This window comes from Neophocaena asiaeorientalis, unplaced genomic scaffold (genome assembly GCF_003031525.2).
Source record: "Neophocaena asiaeorientalis asiaeorientalis breed wild unplaced genomic scaffold, Neophocaena_asiaeorientalis_V1.1 scaffold399, whole genome shotgun sequence".
Taxonomy (NCBI): domain Eukaryota; kingdom Metazoa; phylum Chordata; class Mammalia; order Artiodactyla; family Phocoenidae; genus Neophocaena; species Neophocaena asiaeorientalis.
Window position 1 is genome coordinate 3,267,709 of NW_020173964.1, and position 16,197 is coordinate 3,283,905.

The 16,197-nt window shown below is 41.9% G+C and overlaps 1 protein-coding gene across 1 annotated transcript in view; it reads left to right on the plus strand.

Moving 5' to 3' along the window:
* The window catches only part of ADAMTS6 (ADAM metallopeptidase with thrombospondin type 1 motif 6), a 263,626-nt gene extending 251,016 nt beyond the window's left edge, over positions 1–12,610 (plus strand). The window contains exon 24 of the mRNA XM_024753116.1: positions 12,060–12,610. Within this exon, the coding sequence (XP_024608884.1) occupies positions 12,060–12,169 (110 nt within the window). The 3' untranslated portion in view covers positions 12,170–12,610. The remainder of the gene's footprint in view (positions 1–12,059) is intronic.
* The last annotated feature ends 3,587 nt before the right edge of the window (positions 12,611–16,197 follow it).

A 16,197-nucleotide genomic window follows, 5' to 3' on the forward strand; every position in this document is an offset into this window, starting at 1 on the left:
TTTCATAGCAAAACTATTTTCTTTAAATGATCTAAATTTTAAAAATCTCTTTTCTCTAAGATTTGTAGCAAACAAGTCTTTATGTATTGTAAATTATTGGTATTCAGTCACGTGGGTTTGGGAGTCTGTTTTTCAGAGTTGGAAGATAAAACGTTAAGGTGGAAGAGAGGGTATAACTATCATATTAAACTATGTTGGGTATTATGTTAGGCCCTTTATATTTATTATCCATTTTATATATCTCATATACATAAATATCTTTGTGTATTATATAATCGTGATAACAACCTTTCGAGAGTTGGTATTACTGATGAGGAAACTAAGGCACAGAGAGAGATAGTGACTTACCCACATTACAAGAGTAGGAAGTAGTAGAGTCAGGATTTGAACCTAGATTTGGAAGAGCCCTAGGGCATGTCATTTTCAACTACGTTTATATGCTATTTGTAATTCACTCTTTAAAATCAGGAATTTTAAGCTGTGACAAAGTGAGAGAGTGGCATGGACATATATACACTACCAAACATGAAATAGATAGCTAGTGGGAAGCAGCCAGAGGGTTTTTTTGTTTTGTTTTTTGTTTTTTGTTTTTTGTTTTTTTTTTTTGCGGTACGCAGGCCTCTCACTGTTGTGGCCTCTCCCGCTGCGGAGCACAGGCTCCAGACGCGCAGGCTCAGTAGCTGTGGCTCACGGGCCCAGTTGCTCCGCGGCATGTGGGATCTTCCCGGACCGGGGCATGAACCCATGTCCCCGGCATCAGCAGGCGGACTCCCAACCACTGCGCCACCAGGGAAGCCCTGAAAATCAGGAATTTTAACGTGAAAACAGAGCTTGTGATTATGAAGTACAGACACTTCTGACATGACTGTCAAAAGATTAAGTCTTGGGGCTTCCCTGGTGGCACAGTGGTTAAGAATCTGCCTGCCAAGGCAGGGGACACGGGTTTAAGCCCTGGTCCAGGAAGATCCCAACATGCCATGGAGCAACTATGCCCGTGCACCACAACTACTGATCCTGCGCTCTAGAGCCCGTGAGCCACAACTACTGAGCTCGCGTGCCACAACTACTGAAGCCCACGCGCCTGGAGCCCATGCTCTACAACAAGAGAAGCCACCGCAACTAGAAGCCCGTGCACCGCAACGAAGAGTAGCCCCCGCTCGCCACAACTAGAGAAAGCCTGCGTGCAACAACAAAGACTCAACGCAGCCAAAACTAAACTAAAATAAAATAATTAAATTAAAAAGAAAAAGATTAAGTCTTAATGGTTGTTGAAAGACTGGCTTTTTTTAAAAATATTTATTTATTTATTTTTGGCTGCGTTGGGTCTTTGTTGCTGAGCACAGGCTTTCTCTAGTTGTGGCTAGTGGGGGCTACTCTTCGTTGCAGCGCATGGGCTTCTCCTTGTGTTGGCTTCTCTTGTTGCAAAGCATGGGCTGTAGGCGCACAGGCTTCAGTAGTTGCGGCACGTGGGCCCTCGAGTATGCAGGCTTCAGTAGTTGCGGGGCGTGGGCTCAGTAGTTGTGGCACGTGGGCTCTAGGGCATGCAGGTTTCAGTAGTTGTGGTGTGCAGGCTTAGTTGCTGTGGCACGTGGGCTCAGTAGTTGCGGCTCATGGGCTGTAGAGTGCAGGCTCAGTAGTTGTGGCGCACGGGCTTAGTTGCTCCGCGGAATGTGGTTTCCTCCCAGACCAGGAATTGAACCCCTGTTCCCTGCATTGGCAGGCGGATTCTTAACCACTGCACCACCAGGGAAGTCCCAGAACTGGCTTTTTTGACATGCCCACAATAATATATGTTGAAGTTATCTTCGTAACTTCATTTTAGGCCGTTTTAATAATTTCTCCAAACGCTTCTCTATAGTGGATAATTATCATACATAAGCTTTGCAGCTGAAAATGTAGTGCTGTTTTTATAGTGGGAAGAATATCATTTGCAACTGCACTTATTTCTGCCTTAAAGAAATTCTCTTCAAATGGATAGGTGTTAATCTGATATTTCTTGGATTATTTGGAGAAATACCTCATAGTCATCTCTGTCTGGCCAAATCACCTTTTATTAATATTAATCTGAAGTAAGCAGTTAGGACAATATTTTTATCCTTCTCAGTAAAGGAGGAAACTTTTAGGAAATTATTAATCCTGCAAAGTATGACTAATCTTAGAATTGTTATTCCCTAAAGCTGTTGACTCATTTAAGACACGATCACTCTCTTTTATAAAATTAGAATTAAAGTAGAAACAGTATATCTGTTGTAACTTGTTTTGTGTTCTCTTTAGCTTCCCAATAGTATATATTGAATATATTTAAATACCTGAAACCAGCTGTTCATTTTATCAGAAGCTACTTATTGAATGCTTGCTGTGGCCAGCCTCTGCCATTTATTATGGAAAATTCAAAACACTTAAAGTTTGTAGTCTTACGGGAAAGATACTTCTTTTTTTAAAAATGCAAGGTAGAATATGTTATATGGAGCGGTTTACACCGGTGCTAAGAGTGCTCATATGAATGACTGATGACTTTAACATTTTGGATCAAGGCAAGCTTCATAGACTAAGTGGTCCATGAGCCAGTTGTAATCTGTAGTTGGAAAAACCCAGTGTGTACCCTGAGAAAAAGGATGAAACAGTTGATTGAAGTTATAACGTCATCCATAGCGATATGAAATGGGCAGATAACATGGATTTTAAAAGAGAAGAGGCTCTTACATGAAAGTAATGTGAGAGTGACCTGATAGAGCTTCTGGAAGTCCGATCAGGGAGAGAGGAAGTGCCTCTTACAAAGGGGAACTTGGGAGGAAAGTCCAATTGTGGGGGAAGGAGCAGGTTCTGGTTAATGCAGGACGTAGAAGAGGACCCCTTTTTTTCTACCGGAATCAGGTTCCCTTGACTCTTGGAAAGGAGGCTGTTGAGAAACTAGTTCATCTCTACTCCAAGCGAGACAGGGTAGGACTAACAGAGCTCTCTTGGGATCTAAAATACAGTCTTTCATTGGGATCTTTATGGGTAACACGGGCCACTGATAGAATCTTGGGTATTGTTTCAACTACTGAAGTTTAGGAGATGGTTCCTCTCCTGATATCTTATTATTAAAATAATAAAAAGTTTCAAACATACAGCAAAGTTGAGAGAATTTTACAGTGGACACCCACCATCTAGATTTTACCGTTAGCATTTTGCTGAACTTGATCTATCACATAGATATCTATCTGCCCGTTCGTCAAGGTGGTGGTGTTTAAAAAATGTTCTCTCCAGTCATCCAACCATAAAGTCATTTAATTAGCAAACCTACTTACCATGTGCCAGCCACTGAGACTAGGAAAGGTTCCTGTCCTCAAAGGAAGCACAGTTTAGGAGGGGTGGCAACATGCAAACAAATAATTTTCACAATATGGGCAGTACTGTAATGGAGGTAGAAAGAAACTACCATGAGTACACAGAGGAAGGGGTTACTCAGCAGAAGCATCATGGAGAAGGAATGCTTGAGCAGGGCACTGGAAGGTGTGAAACAGTTGGCCAAGAAGATGTTGAAATGCTGGGCATTGCTGGCAGAAGGTGATTGTGTGCGGTCACGGGGCTGTGGAGTCAAACATAGTTCAGTATGGTTGCAGAGGGTGGCATATGAACAGGTGGTAGAGATGAGGCTACAAAGAAAGAGACAGGGACTTAGTTTGGAGGGTCCTGTATGCAGTGGAAGGAAGTTAGGACTCTATCCACCAGTTCTGGGAACAAGTGAAGGAAATTGGGGAGTGACATACTTAGGCTGGCCGGTGTATAAAGGGGCAGAGGGAAGATAGCCTTGTGTGGGAGAAGAGTTAAAAAGTTGTTCTAAAAGTCCAGGCTAGAGATGATGAAGGCTTGAACTCAGGCAGATATAGCAAGGATCAAAAAGAGGGTAATGGGGCTTCCCTGGTGGCGCAGTGGTTGGGAGTCTGCCTGCCGATGCAGGGGACGCGGGTTCATGCCCCGGTCTGGGAAGATCCCACATGCTGCAGAGCGGCTGGGCCCGTGAGCCATGGCCGCTGAGCCTGCGCGTCCGGAGCCTGTGCTCCGCAACTGGAGAGGCCCGTGTACCGCAAAAAAAAAAAAAAAAAAAAAAAAAAAGAGGGTAATGAATTGGAAAAAAAGAATAAAATGGAAAGGAGAATAAAAAGATCCTGATGAACAATTGGACATAGGGATGAGAATATGATGTGGAAATGTTCAGTATGACTCCCAAGTTTCAGATTTAGGGAACTGGATACTATTAATCGTGGTGAGGAATTTAGGCATCTATATGGAAATTAAGCACATTAGTCCCTGAAAGCCATAATAAAATAGTGGAATTTTAATAACATTTTAAAAAATAAACAATAGAGATTGATTGAATAAATGGAAGGTTAAGGCAACAAAGGATAGTAAAAGAAAGAAAATCAGAAGTGGAGCATCAAGAAATTAAAAGTAAATATTGAGAGAGAACTAGGAGGAGGAAGAAGGAAGATATAATTTGCCATGTTTAACATCTACTTTAGCTCTTCATTCCTGAAAGCCTTCGGCTAAGAGTGAAGGCATTATAGGCTTTTGATCTTAACAGACTGCCACTGATGAGGGTAACACTACATTGCTGCTAAGAGTGAATTATAGACACACTGGGTATCACTGCATTTGAAATACTACTCAGTAATTTTTTAAAGTACATCAGGCAGCTGAGACTAACGTACTCAAGCTCACCTGAATTTCTATCCCAAATTCCACTTCATTCATCTTTATTCAGTTTCAGGTTCCCTTGTAGTTTGGTGAGTCTTTTCAGCTTCTCAATAGCACAAGGCACTCTGTCATCTAGTGTTTATTGCTGCCAAATAATGATTCATGGTGTGGAAAGATGAGCAGGAAAGGTGTGGTTAGTATACATTGGTTTACCAGACCAGGTTGTCTAACGGTGGCTTTGGCGGGTCTCAGTCTCCCTCAAGTACATGATTTTGAGAGAGCCTAAGCAGCTCCAGAAACCTCCTGAGATCCATGGAACAAAACAGCTACTGAATATGGGTTTTAAGGTGGCTTCTGATGTATTAAAATCAGTGAAAGGAATGAATGGTGAAGGTCATTTGAACTTTGATTTCAAGGAGGTGAGGAAGACCAGACATTTTTGTTGCCAGTTTTTAAAATGGTCATAATCTACCTTAGCATTCAGGGTTACGTTCCCAACTGTCTGGTTTGGAGGGAACCCTGGATTTGTATTGGGATCAAAGCACCTCAAGTTGACTGTGGGTGGCATCCAGAGAATAAGACTGGGTAAGAAGAAACCAAGAAAGCAAAGGAGAGAAAGAAATGGCTTAGTCCATGGTAGGATGGAATCAGAATAAAGTTCCATAGTTGATATCACCTTGCTTCAAGGGTAAAAAGTCAGTGGACTGTCCCCACTGCAATGAATACTGTCAGGTTCCCAGGCAAAACATGTTATTTCATCCTTTTCCAGTTTGAATATGTAAAATATCAAGGACTCAGGTACAGTTTCATCAGGAAACGTGTGCTGAGTTCACATCCCCCGCCCCCAACTCCTGCACCACACATGCACATGCGCAGCCTTTGCCACCATTTCACTTCTCACCAGGCTCTGCGTCTCCATGGGCAGTTTGACAGAGGTACAGCTGGTTGTACTTTTGGAATCCAAAGGATAGACCCGTAGGTGAGAGTCAAAACTCTCTGTTTACTGTGCTCTCCCTCTGAATTTCAGAAAGAACTTACAGGCACAGAGAACATGCATTCTCCAAAGAAAGATGCTGAATGGTCCAACTTGGTCATGGAAGGCTATGTCCCTGTGTATCCCAACTCCTCCATTGATATGATTTAGGCAGGCTTGGCAACATTTTCTGAAATGGATACCGTTTATTTACAGAAATAAATACAGTTGCTCTTATACTCCATGGATTAAGTCAAGCCATCAAAGTCACAATGAGGGCTTCCCTGGTGGCACAGTGGTTGAGAGTCCGCCTGCCGATGCAGGGGACACGGGTTCGTGCCCCAGTCCAGGAAGATCCCACATACCGTGGAGCGGCTGGGCCCGTGAGCCATGGCTGCTGAGCCTGTGCGTCCGGAGCCTGTGCTCCGCAACGGGAGAGGCCACAGCAGTGAGAGGCCCGCGTACCGGAAAAAAAACCAAAAAAAACAAAAACAAAGTCACAATGAATCCCCATCCAATTGCATTCTAAATTCATAAGCCTATGTTCAGTATATTTTGAAATCATGTCTTTTAGGTCAGAGTTTTGAAATATTAATGTAAAGCACCTGGGGAAAAACTCACTGGCCCTTCAATGATAAGTAGATTCATGTGTTGCCTATGAAACAGGTTGGCTAATTTTATCATTCAACTCTACCAGAACCCAGATTACCAGTGAGATCCACTCCAGCATACCTGGCAAGTCGCTTAAGATTCTAATCATGGGTCTAGTTCACATCGTATGGCCTACGAGCTGGCTTTCAGCCCTTGATACATCCCTAAGTCTCTCTGAGAAAATGTAGGAATAGTCCATAAATTGTCATTCCCACCAGAAATCTCTAGCCTTGGATAAAATGAAACTTTATTTTCAGGCAGGGAGGTGAGAGGAGATGTAAAAAAAGGAGAGACTAGTTAGGTCCACAAAATATTTCCTAGAAACCACACAGTAAGGACCACTCATCCTTCTGATAGACTCTGAAGAAAAAAGGTAGAAAGAGTGTCTTGTCATTCTTCTCCCTAGAGAGTACTTAACTGGTACATGAAGTTAGTGGAAGAGAAAATCGGGCTCCTTCATCTTAAAATCTTTGACCCTGCTGGCTCAGATTCTGCTACTTAAAAAGCAGTAGAGGACTTCCCTGGTGGCGCAGTGGTTGAGAGTCTGCCTGCTGATGCAGGGGACGCAGGTTCGTGCCCCGGTCCGGGAAGATCCCACATGCCGCGGAGCGGCTGGGCCCGTGAGCCATGGCCGCTGGGCCTGCACATCTGGAGCGCTCCGCAACGGGAGAGGCCACAGCAGTGAGAGGCCCGTGTACCGCAAAAAAAAAAAAAAAAAGAAGTAGATACAAGTGTATCTGTGTGAAGAAAACGTGATAGTAAAGATCAAACCTTCAAAATAGATCAGTTACAAAGTGATTATATTATTACAAAAAATTCTACTTGAACTAAAGGATTCCTTTCAGTAACTCTCCTAGTATAATTGTTTATGTGCAGATTATGTATTACTTGGGTATAGAGAAACCAATACTTAGATATTCTAGATATCACATAGAAATCATTACCAACTGAGGATCATTCAGAAATTCAATCAAAACATGTCTGTTATTGTTTTGATTTCAATGGGAAAATGTGATTTAATTTATGCACGACGTTTCCAGAATGGTTTATCACAAATGTAACCTGTATTGTGTATTGGCTGAAGGGTAGGAATGAAAAGGCTATTTAATATTTTAAATGGGCTTTGGGGATGAGGCAGACAGACTAGTCAATGGTAAGTTTTATAATTAAGGCCTCACAGCTACGTACATCAGCAAAATATCAGTGAGTCAATCCAAGGGCTTATCAGGTTAGTCCTCTCTAACTAAAAAAGTGACACATGGGCTGAATGCACCAATATAATTTAAAGCTTGTACTGATATTTTTAAGATTACACTCAGCTTTCTGTAATGATGGGGCTTTAAAACTTCTAGGTGTGTTAAAATGAGCTTTCACTCATGTAATTTTACAAAATCTAAGGAGAAAGGGGTAGTTGGAGAAATGTATTCAGGCTATTCTGAATGCCCATGACCTAGAACCCCCCTTTCAAAAAAAATTTACCCCTTCTCTAAGGTGGCAGAGCAAACCTCCTGATAAGGATGTCCCCAAAGACTGAATTACCAGGGCTATCAGCCAAGAATAAGAAGTATCGACAGGCAGAAACCTTTTCGCAGTAAGATGCCAAGAATGCTGCCAAAATAGAGTTTGGAGTCAGACAAACCTGAGTTCTGGTCCCACTTCTTAGACCAGCTGGCTGTGTGACCCATAGTGAGTTTCGTACGTAACCTTTTTGAGCTTCAGTTTTGCCATCTGTGTAAAGCTGACGTTTTATATACTTAAAATGATTAAATGTATATAAATATGTAAAACTGCCTAAGGCAATGCCAGGCACATACGAAGCACTTGATAAATTATTTTTAATGTTATTACTAGATTAATCTCTCATGGAGTTAAAAGACCTGAAGAATGTAAGACCAGTCATTGGTGAGTAGGTTTTCATCACTCTGAAGACTGACTCTTCCAGTCTAGGCAGTCCCTAGACAGCAAAACCAAGAAGTAGGAATGGGACCTTCCTCAGGGCCCCTCCTTCATGGGAGCCCCCTACACTCCATCAAGGCTGTGTCCTTCTATAGCCCAAGAGTCACCATTTAATATCTCATCAAGGCCCATTATCTTCTTGGCAGTCCTCAACCCTGGATCTTCCCTCAGATCTCTCCCTACCTCATCATAATTTACCTGCTCTCTGTTAAAGTCTTTTCATTAATTTGCTTATGTGTGCCAGTGAAGAGCCTATATATATTTTGACAGGGATCCCGGAGAAATAATATAGGATGGTTGTTCTCGATGTGTTATTGGTAACAGTAACAAGAGCTGATAAACTGAGTGTTCACTCTGTGCCAGGGCCACACATGTGCTGTAGGTGTTACCTCATACAAGCCTCACAACATCCTATGGGCTTCATTTCACAGATGAGGAAACTGAGATTTAGAGAGGTGAAGTCACTTGGCCAAGGACAAACAAATGCTGGGAGGAGGCAGTGCCAGAATTCACCCCCAGATCTGCCACCCCTCACCACTGGTGCTCTCAGGTCCTGGGACACACATAAGCAGTCCCTACCTCCCTAAGCTTGATCCTGCTCCTAGGGCCCAAATGAATTCCTGCTTTCATTCAAGTTACTTGGAGTCAGGTTAGCTGAGAAGAAACTTAAAAGAGGTATTGGGAAGTTCAGAGGGGGACACCCTGGCAGCTGGCCCCTAGACTGGACACTGCTCCTAGCTGAAGGGCTGTGCTGGGGCCTCTGCATGCAAGGGAGGCTTCTCATTTACAGCACCTACCTAAGGAGCTGAATCCCTGAGTATTTAATAGCCTGAATGGGTGGATGGAGGAGGTAGGTGGTTGGAGGAAGAAATAATTTATGAATATTTTATTTTATTCATTATTTATTGTCTACTATTTAATCAGATTCTAAAGTCTAAATCCAAAAGAAAAATCTGTGAATTTTCTTGTATTTTGCTCATCTCAGAATTTTCCTGGTTCAGAAACTCTTCCAAAAATGGAGTAATGAATCTCCCAATAAAGTTGTACCTCAGGAAATATTCTTCTTTGTTTTGTCTTCAAACTGACTTGTGTCTATAGGGCAGCATTTTCTCAGTAGTGATCTAAATATTGCATCCTTGTTGAGAAATTCAGAGCACAACTTACTCTCATCAGGTAGTAATAATAACTAATAGTGATAATGATAATAGTAATTCAGTATATTACACTTATTGAGAGCCAATGACCATTTTATGCACTGAGCTAGGTGATATCATAGGATACACATGCTACATGCGGGAGTGGGAACACTCATCTTCCCTATTCACAGATAAGGATGCTTAACCTCTTAGGCACAGAGAAGTTAAGCAATTTGTTCAGAGTCATAAAGTTCGTAAATGGTAAAGCTGGGCTTAAACCCAGCAGTCTGGCTTCTAATTTTATTTCCTTGTACTATTAAAACAACCAGTCGTCCTCTGTCCATTTATCAACTAAATCATTTTTATATTTTAGCAAAATAGACCAAAGCCAAAGTTTATTTGGTACTTTAAGCAGTCCCACCAAGCCCTGTTAACAGAGCATGACAGTGGTAGTCTCCGCTGGAGGGCTGCCCCATTAGGATGGTGATTTGAAATTAAAGATGAGTGATATGTGTCAACTGTCCTCATCCTTTATGCTTAGCTTTTCTCATCATTTTAATAAATGCATTATCTGGACAATATATTCCTCTAGGTAACACTGATACAACTTTTTTTTCCCATGAAAATATTCTTAGTCTAAACTTTTTTTGGTTACTTTTCACTGGTCATGACAGAGAGGGGGAAAAAAATAACAGGTGATTTCCAAATTAAAATATATGGGGACTTCCCTGGTGGCACAGTGGTTAAGAATCTGCCTGCCAATGCAGCAGACATGGGTTTGAACCCTGATCCAGGAAGATCCCACATGCCACGGAGCAACTAAGCCCAGGCACCACAACTACTGAGCTTGAGCTCTAGAGCCCGTGAGCCACAACTACTGAGCCTGTGCGCCACAACTACTGAAGCCCATGCACCTAGAGCCCATGCTCCACAACAAGAGAAGCCACTGCAATGAGAAGCCTGTGCACCGCAGTGAAAGAGTAGCCCCTGCTTGCTGCAACTAGAGAAAGCCCACATGCAGCAACGAAGACCCAATGCAGCCAAAAAAAATTTTTAGTTAATTAATTAATTTTAAAATAAAATAAAATAAAATATATGGAAAAAATAAACTAAAATATATGGAGATATTTTCACCTAAAATTCAAGCTTGATTCACCAAATGTCATCCAGTTTCTTCTTTTTTAGTACAAAGTTTAAAGAAATTTTTAATGTCTCTCCTACCTTCTTTCAGCCAAAACTTAAATTTATTGAAAATCTTAGTGTAGAAAGTTTCTATTCAAATTTCTGTTATTCTCTTTGTAAATCAAATCTCAAGTAAGGGAGTTCGATGGTGGCAGAACTTATGCTTTCAGAGGAGTAAGGGTTACAGTTTAAAATTTTCAGTCTTTCACCAAAAGAGCCTTGAAAGTGAGATCAATAAAATTGTTTCCTTACTTTTTAATAATAAGAACTGGAAGCTTTCCCATTTCTTTGCATTTAATTTTCCATGTTTACCATATGGCTCATGTACCATGTACATGATCTCTTAGAACTTTAGTGGATTTCTGAAGCCAGGAAAAATAAACAAGGAAGCAACAACAACACTGTTACACTGAACATTTCCCAGTGTTCTGCCTGATTCTAATTACCTTAAACACTTTACCCAGGATGCTTCAGTATAACCACCTGGAAAAATGAGGGTGGAACTTTAATTCTGGGAGGCAAACGTAATTACTAGATTTACAAAGTATTTTAAAATCCCCAGACAAAATTGAAGAGAGGACTGGAGAGGAATATCAATATTAGCAGTAGTGACGTTGTATGGGGTGGCAGGGGTTTCTGAGAATCAAAGGTCAGTCTCTCTTTCTGCACTGGCCCCTCAGCCCCATCTTATGCAACCAGCCTCAACGGGAGGTGGAGAAAGAATCATTTATTCACCTTCTGGCTGCAAGAACAGCAGACTTCAACTGTGGCAATTCTAGCACTGAGGAGAAAACACACATAGGAAAAAAGAAGGCCATGTCTCACTTCCAAATTAAAAAAAGACATTTCTACATGTTTCCATAACCCACAGACTGCTGCCATTTGAGGCCAACCCCTCAAAGTTTTCCTCTTTGTCTAGTGTAGTTGCTGAATCTAGGCCACTGTCAGCAATCCTTTTCATTCACCGAGGCCCATCCCCACACCCCACAGATGCAGAGATTCTCCTGGGACATGTGTACTTTGGTATCAAACAATGCAACTCATGTTTGATTTTGGATAACCTTGCACTGCTGAATAAAATAACCCTTGAGAAAGAAGCAATAAAAGGGCTGTAAGAAAAATGACTCATGTTTCCAAGCTGTCTAAAGTGATCACTTATCCCAACAAATGGTAATTCTTTCAAGACACAGTGGGCATACACCATACTTATAAAAGTCTGGGAGAAAAGCCTTGCAATCATTTTTTTTTAATTTGTGTTAAAATGTATCAAAAGACTATTTCTGGTAGGGTGTACCAGACAGGGTATGCTTGAAAACAAAAACAAAAACCACATGGATGTGAAAGCCAAGGTGCACTGGCCCAAGGAGGCGGGATGGGGCGGGGGTGTGGGGGGGTGGTCCTTGCTGAACATCCAGGCTCATTGTTTATGTACTTGTTTTTGTGCCTCTAATTGTTTTCCCTTTTCTGCCCTCACTCATTAGAGTGCAAAGATGTGAACAAAGTGGCTTATTGCCCACTGGTGCTGAAGTTCAAATTCTGCAGTAGAGCATACTTCAGACAGATGTGTTGTAAGACCTGCCAAGGACACTGACCCATGGAAAGCCAGAGAGAGCGCCTTGTCATTTCATCGTGGAAATGCATCCATCACAGAGAGCCACCCAGAGGAAGAGGATTGATGTCCTTGCAAATGCATTACCCTGTGGAAAACGTAACCACTGGTCAGCCCTAGCTGACAGGATTTCAATATTATTTTAACTTCTGTGAAGTGGGATTTTTTGATCCAAAGTGCTGGACACAGTATTAGGAGGGAATGCCAGATTGGAGAGATCCAAACAACACAGGGAGACTTGTTTACTGTGGAACGTTTGTGTTCTTTCGAGTAAATCCAATAGCCTGTTTACCTCCTTGGACCATTAAGATAATTTTTATTATGGACTTAGCAATGACACTGAATCCATTTGTATTTAAAACTGTTTAAAATGTAGCTGTTTTGACTTGGTCAACTATGGAAGTAAAGAAGATTCAGAAATCTTAAGTCATAGCTTAAAAATATTTACTATACTTTATCACTACAACAGCACCACGATTTAAATTCTAAAACGGGCTTTGAACTGTAATTTAAGGAGCAATTATAAATCAAAAGTAATGAAAGTTTGTATTATTTTTCTTCATTCCACTTAATTTCCTTAGGAATAATCCCCCTGTTCTGAACACTGCTGTGAGCCATATATCAACTATATTAAACTGAACAACAATGAAGGACTTAGTTTAAAGCAGTGCATCAGTTACTGCAGCTGTTCAAGTCTATAAATTCACTGCTAAAAGGCTGTGGCTAACTTGCCATTGTGCAAGTGAAGCTGAGACTTCCATTAAAACCTTAAGAGAAAAACATTTCAATTTCATGCAGAAGCCAGACCTGGGGTATGGTAGAGACTGAAGTACCAGGCCTTTTGCTGCCATCACACAGGATGCCTCAGTTCTTATTTGAGTCACCCCAACTCACTTGTGTTTACATCCTCTCCAGCCACAGAACGGCTTCTGCCCTATTGGATTGTTGCATATGCATGTTGAGCTTGCTGAGATGATACCATGCAGAAGATAGACTGGCTCAGTGACAACCAGGCAGACCCTTTTGCTGACAATTACGATGGGTTCCAGATGTCCCTTCTTTGATATGGCAGAAGGGCATTTATTTATATGAGAACAAGTGTGTGTGTGTGCGAGCGCTTTTGAGTGTGTGGGTAGATGAGTGTGCTTGCACAGAGATGTGCTATTTCTGTGAGTTTTAAAGTAGGCAAGGGATAATAACCAAAGAAGAAAAACTCATGAAGACTAGAGATCATAAAGCATCATTTTAATAGTCACTCAGCCAAGTATTTTGTATTTTTTATGGATACTCTGAATGGCAATTAAATGTGAAACCCAATTTCTTGGGCAAGTCAAATTCTAGAATCAAGTCCACCTAAATTAAACTGACTAAGCTCACATTTTCCCAGTCCACATCACACTCATCAAGAGGTTTGACAGTGAGATTTTTAAAAAGAGAAAAAAAACAGAGGGTACTTGCTTCTATGAATATTTTGTACTTGAACACTTGCAGCAGGATCTTGATGAATGTGTTTTGTGTCCTACACATGAGTGCACCTTGCGACACCAACACCTCAAACTCAAACCAAACGGCTACTTTGTAAAGCTACTGCTTGCAGTTAAAGAGTACATTTGACTTAAATCTATCACTGTGCTCTGAAACAACATGTCAGGTGTATCACATACACCATAACCTAAAGTGGTTGATTAGGTTTTTTCAGAAAGGGAGACTCACAGACTTCAAAACCAAACTGTCAGGTTTGCTGTGGACAGTAAGCACGGGACGTTCGTTGCTCTGTGTGCTCAGTCGCCTTCATCTGAGTCTCCTCGCCTGCTTTCTCTCTCAGCACCACAGCTCATGTCCCTGAGTTTCCAGAGAGAGCGATTGACAGTAGACGAGTGGCCAGGACCCCAATCTCTGCTGCCTTGGAAAAGACAGCCCAAGTGCCACCTCAGCCATCAGTGAAGGGCAGGCAGCCACAAGCAGCACGGCCCCGGCACTGGCTTCCTTTGGCTCCTTGCAAAGAGCACTTAACTTGGTGCTAATGTGCCCTGGTGAAATAAAATAAGCGAACAAAAGATGGTTGGTTTCTCTGGCATTTTAGGCATAGGTTTGCTATCGGGATCTGCTTTTCTCCAACGTAAATATCAGCTTATGTTTTTATTTCAAACAGATTCCTTACATTACTGACTAAAGGCTACTTTTCCCCTCACCCGGGAACTAACATGGTGAGGGCCATACCCCTGAGTCCCGTGCAGCACCCCAACTGGTGCTAGAAGAGGAGGGCAGACGTGTCCCTCTGGGGTGTGCAACGGCACCAAGGCCAGGGGGCAGAGAACTCCCGGGGACAGCATCAGATTACCTTTCTAGAAGGAACCAAGCACAGGATGTGTAACAGGACTAAATTTTCAATTGGCCTTGAATTTAAACCTGAGTGAGGAAAAGTCATATTCCACAGCACATCACAGTACTGCTGCTACTCTGTCGTCAACCACGTGGCTACATGGTGCTCTATCCCTAAATGATGACAACAGGATTGTTGGCAGATGCTGAGCCACCATGGCTGGCCCTCCAAAATAGATATAGGCTACTTAGGGAACCCCAAGGAAACTGGTACCCCGTGGCTGAGAGCAGTATCCGCCACTGGCATAAGACCCACCAAAAAAGGCAAGGTAAGCGTACCCAACCGACTCCTTAAAGAGTCCATTTCATTAAGAATTTTATTATTTGAGTGAATGTCACATAGGTATCCTTAATAATACAGAATGAAATTACCTTTGTATTATTGCGATTAATTGTTGCTTATATTTTATACTCAGTATTAATGTGGTACACTGTTACTTTTTTTTTTGCTTTTGTAAATTATATTCTAATTTATTGCCATGTTTCCTAACACGTGTCCTACATTCAATCTCCTGCTTGTAATGAAAATGAAAAAGTCATTGTAACACTTGATGGAGTGAAATTCCACACCAGGCACAGATTTTTTTTTTAACATAGATAATTTAGTAAAAATAAAATTCAGCTTGTAAGAATGATTCAGATGGAAGTTGTCTATTCCCTGAAAAGCTGGTGTTAAACTCACAATAGGAGGCCTCTCTATCCCTTGCAATACCACACTACATTATCCAAATTTTCCAGGTAGTGTACAGGATTGCGATAACTTGTTGCATTCTTTTCTTTGGCCGCGCCGAGTGGCATGTGCAATCTTAGTTCCCCGACCAGGGATCAGACCCGAGCCCCTTGCAGTGGAAGCACAGAGTCTCAACCACTGGACGGCCAAGGAAGTCCCACTTGTTGCATTCTTATTACCCTCCTCAGAGATTGCACCTACTTGTATTTCAGTAACATCTAAATGCAAGACCTCAGTTATTTCTGGTGGGGCTATATCCCCAGATGCCACCAGCCAGCTATTCTAAGGCCAGAAAGGAAGTCCAGATTGGCCACTGCCACATACCTTCAGTCACAGAGCCCACAATTCTTTTGCCCCCTGCTTCTTTTGCCTTCCATGTAAATTCTGTAGCATAGAAGAGGACGCAAGATATTTCACTGTGGAAAGTGTGCTGAACAAAGAATTCATGCCTGAAGGGTTTTTCTACTCAGACTCAACTGGGAACAAAGAACATGATGAGCATACTTTTCTGCCTCCAGACTTTTCCTCTTAGGCTGAGCCGCTTTGCTGAACTGGGGGATACTATCATATGCAGAGGCAACTCAGCAGTTAATCTGAAGGTGTCCCTCCTGCATGCTTAGCTATTTGAGTACTTTCATAATGACAACTTCATCCATTACATAAGAAGATGTACAATGTCCAAACATGGTTGTGTTTTGATCCACTTACCCCCATATCCGTCCCCCACAGATTCAGTTGTATATATTAGAAGAAATCAAGTGAGGTGATTAGAAAGTCCTGGGGGGGTACTTCCCCAAGGTCATCTTAGGAGCCAAAAGTGGTGAAGTATTATGAATTCTTAGTTAACAGGAAGACCCTGCCACCGACTATTTTAACCTCCCACTGCATTTTTAAAGGG